General features: G+C 56.7%; 1 protein-coding gene across 1 annotated transcript; it reads left to right on the forward strand.

Annotated features, from left to right (window-relative positions):
• The first annotated feature begins 497 nt into the window (after positions 1-497).
• On the forward strand, positions 498-1835 carry LOC123042897 (leucoanthocyanidin dioxygenase 2-like). The gene has a single exon (XM_044465258.1). The coding sequence runs from the start codon at positions 531-533 to the stop codon at positions 1611-1613; it is 1083 nt and encodes a 360-aa protein (XP_044321193.1). The 5' UTR covers positions 498-530; the 3' UTR covers positions 1614-1835.
• The last annotated feature ends 2080 nt before the right edge of the window (positions 1836-3915 follow it).

The raw sequence follows: 3915 nt of genomic DNA on the forward strand, positions 1-3915 counted from the left end.
GCAGCAACACTATCAGAGTCCACGGAGAGGTAGGCGACGACGAGTCCTGCCGAAACATTCGTGGAGCCGCTTCGTGGCAACCACGTAACGTGGAGTTAGCTTGAAGTTTCGCGGCAAGCTCAATGCCTCTTGGTGTCTGCGGTGAGGGGTTGAACGGTGTCACCGCCATAATCATAGAGCTACCTCCCGGAGCTCCACGAGAGACCACGTTTGCGTTTAAATGGACACATGACACAAGCCTATCGTCTAACAAGGGAGAACGTTTTCCTAAGCATTGACGCTGCTAGACAATCTGTAACGTTCGCGTGATCTCGTACGGGTTTGGGTCCTCGGGTTGGCCAAAAGCCCAAAACTCACTGTGGGTTTGTCTGTTTGTGGTAGGAAGGTTGGATTGGTAGCAGCACGTGCTTGCACTGCGCAGATGCTGCTCGATCTACTTGGCGACAATCTATAAGTAATCAATATTCCCGTTGATCAGATCCATCGGTCGTGGTAGCTAGCAACTAATCCAATCAGCAAGAAAAGTTTTCATGGCGCGTGTGGAGGCGCTGAGCATGAGCGGCCTGTCGGTGATCCCGGTTGAGTACGTGCGGTCGATGGATGAGCGTCAGAGCCTGGGGGACGCCTACGACCAGGCGGCGGCCAGTTGGTCCACGGCGGGCTGCCAGCGTATCCCCATCGTCAACGTGGCCCCGTTCGACGGGGCCGACCCGAGCTCTCCGGCGAGCGCCGCTGTCGTCGACGCCGTTCGCGCGGCCGCGGAGGACTGGGGCGTCATGCACGTGGCCGGCCACGGCATCCAGGACGATCTGATCGACGCGCTGCGCGGCGCTGGGATGGGGTTCTTCGGCATGCCGATCGCCGACAAGGAGGCCTACGCCAACAACCCGGCGGCCGGGATATTGGAGGGCTACGGCAGCCGGCTCGCGGGCTCCGCCGGCGAGGACGGGAAGAGGGAGTGGGAGGACTATTTGTTCCACCAGCTCCACCCCGACGCACGTGCGGACCACGCGCGCTGGCCGGCTCACCCACCAGAGTACGTGCCCGTCACGAAGAGCTTCGGGGAGCGCGTGAGTGAGCTGGCGGCCCGGCTCCTCGCCATCCTCTCCCTCGGGCTCGGCGTCCCGGCGCCAACGCTAGAGCGCCGCCTCCGCCTCAGCGACGAAGAAGTCGCCGTCGAGGACGATCTGCTGCTGAAGATGAAGATCAACTACTACCCGCCGTGCCCGCAGCCAGAGCTGGCGGTGGGTGTGGAGGCGCACACCGACGTCTCCGCGCTCTCCTTCATCCTCACCAATGGTGTACCGGGCCTCCAGGTCCTTAACAGTGCCGGGGCATGGGTTACCGCGCGCGATGAGCCCGGAACCCTCGTGGTCCACGTCGGTGACGCGCTCGAAATCCTCAGCAACGGGCGGTACACAAGCGTGCTCCACCGCGGGCTGGTCAACCGCCGTACCGTGCGCATCTCATGGGTGGTCTTCGCCGAGCCGCCACCCGACTCCGTGCGGCTGCGGCCGCTGCCGGAGCTCCTTGTGAACGGCGCCGAGCCACGCTTCGAGCCGCGCACCTTCAGGCAGCACCTGGAAAACAAGGTCCTCAAGAAGAAGGATTAATAAACTCAGCAGCAGCAGGAGCATTGTTGGTTTAATTCCATTGCCCGAAGTTAATCTGCCATGGCAACACGTTCCGGCCTATTTCTCTCGTAAGTGTTGAGTAAGTTGATTATTAGAAAAATTATCAAAGCGTAGAAATTCTACCTTGCCTTGTACTCCAAAATAATCATGTACTCTTATATATATATGTCCACGAGACTCAAGGAATAATTATTTAATCCATCATATTTCGCAACAATTCATTTCTCACCCTTCTAACATGTATCAGCCTTTTTTTTGAAATGGAGGTTAAACCCTCGGTGTGGTGGTACTAAGACTGACAGTAAGAATAGGGGGTACGTAGGAGGAGGCAAGGTCCTAACTACGGTGAGGTTGTACGCAGGTGTTTACGAGTTCAGGCCCCTCTCGGAGGAGGTAAAAGCCCTACGTCTCAGGCCCGGAGGCGGTCGACTGGATTTCAGTATATGCGTGTGTGTTACAGGGGGTGCAAACCCTTGTCCCAGAGGAGGGGGTGGCTTATATAGAGTACGCCAGGACCCCAGCCGTCCCCCGTTACAGAGGGTTTAATGTACATAATGGAGGTGCGTTACTGATAACGCCAGCCATAAGTGTCATTAATGCTCATGAAGACTATAGAGTGAATGTCCGGCCGTTGCAGTTCCGTCTGACTACTGGTCTTCATAGGTCGAGTGGTTTCTTGCATGGTCGAGTGGTCGTCGGAAAGGTGGGATACCCGAATGATATGATTGGTCGAGTGGAATGCACTCGACGTCTTCCTTGGGTACTCCTTGTTGTCTCTTGAGCTTCCTTGCTTCTAGGGTAGTGACCTTGGGTAGGGTATGTATGTGAGGACTATGACCCTACCCTAGGTCTATGTCCTCATCACTAGCCCCCGAATAGATTGAGGTCCGAGTGGAGAGAAGATTGAAGTGGATTTTGCATCAACCTTTGTGCTTCACGACTACCCGCGTCGAATGAGAGGTTCGCGTTGGAACTTCAGCAGCGTTTCAGTCGCCTCGATCAATTCAGAAGTTGCCGAGTGAATTAGTAGCATCATTTGTCGATTGTTGCCTTCTGTTGCGAGATCTCCAGCGCGATTGTTTATTGCGTATCCCGGATTCGGCGGGATTCGAAATTTCGGGGAAGCGCGCGGGGCTGAGCGTGCCGCGGTAATCGGGACGGATAAGTAGGATCGCCTCGATCACCGCGCCAGCTTTTTCGCCACATATCCGGCGTGCGACTGCTGCGCGGATTTGACAGGATCGTCCGGGCCCGCGCGTCAGCCACTCGCAAGTGGGCCTTTAAAATGCGACGGGGCCGAGGCATTGCACTGTGCGTCCCCAATCTCCCCATTTCTCCTCTGCTTCTCCTCCACGCGTAGCTCCTCCGCTCTCGATGCCGCCGCTCCACCGCAATGGTGAAGGACAAGACGGCGGCGCTGGAACGCGCGAAGAAGGCGGCGAGGGAGGCGAAGGGCAAGAAGACCCATCGGGGGTCGTCATCGCGGTCGGCGCTGCCGCCGGGCTGGATCCAAGGCGATTGGATCCGGTCTTCACTCCAACAGGAAGATCTGGACGAGCTGGAGGAGTCTGGGCTGATTGCCAAGGGTTCTGCGAGGTTGCCGGAGGGGGAGACAAAGCCACAACCGTGACCGGGTGAGTGTGTTCTGCTCGCCACCCATGTCGACCGAGGCTTCTCGCTTCCTCCGCACCCCTTTTTCCGGGGCTTCTTGAACTTCTTCGGCGCCCAACTCCACCACTTTTCTCCCAATACCATCACATATTTTGCTACATTTGTGTCCATGTGCGAGAATTTTCTGGGGTCTCGCCTGCACTGGGGTCTTTTTAAGCATATTTTCACCATCCATTCTCAGTCGGTAAAGAAAGCAAACGCGAGCGACGAGAAAACACATGTCATTCAGATCTGTGGGGGTTTGGGTATCCAGAAGAGGCAGAGGAGCTCTTTCCCCTCCATGACTCTACCTGAATCCGTCAGGGGCTGGCAGTCGACCTGGTTCTACTGCCACGACCTCACAACCCCAGGCCAGTAGACCGACCTTCCCCACTTCACTTTGGATCGTGTTCAGACTCCTTCCTCGCTAAAAGTGACTGTTGCTGTGAGCGTGGAGACGAACATGCTAGTTGAGAGGGTTGTCCAACTGATCAATCAGGGTGTCACTGGCATGGATCTTCTGGAGGTATTCCTCAATCGATGCATCCAGCCTCTCCAGGCCCGTGACCATCCTCTGTGGATGTACTCTGGTCCTGACGACACCGCTCGGGTTCATCTAGAGGAAGTGTCA

This window comes from Triticum aestivum, chromosome 2B (genome assembly GCF_018294505.1).
Source record: "Triticum aestivum cultivar Chinese Spring chromosome 2B, IWGSC CS RefSeq v2.1, whole genome shotgun sequence".
Lineage (NCBI taxonomy): Eukaryota > Viridiplantae > Streptophyta > Magnoliopsida > Poales > Poaceae > Triticum > Triticum aestivum.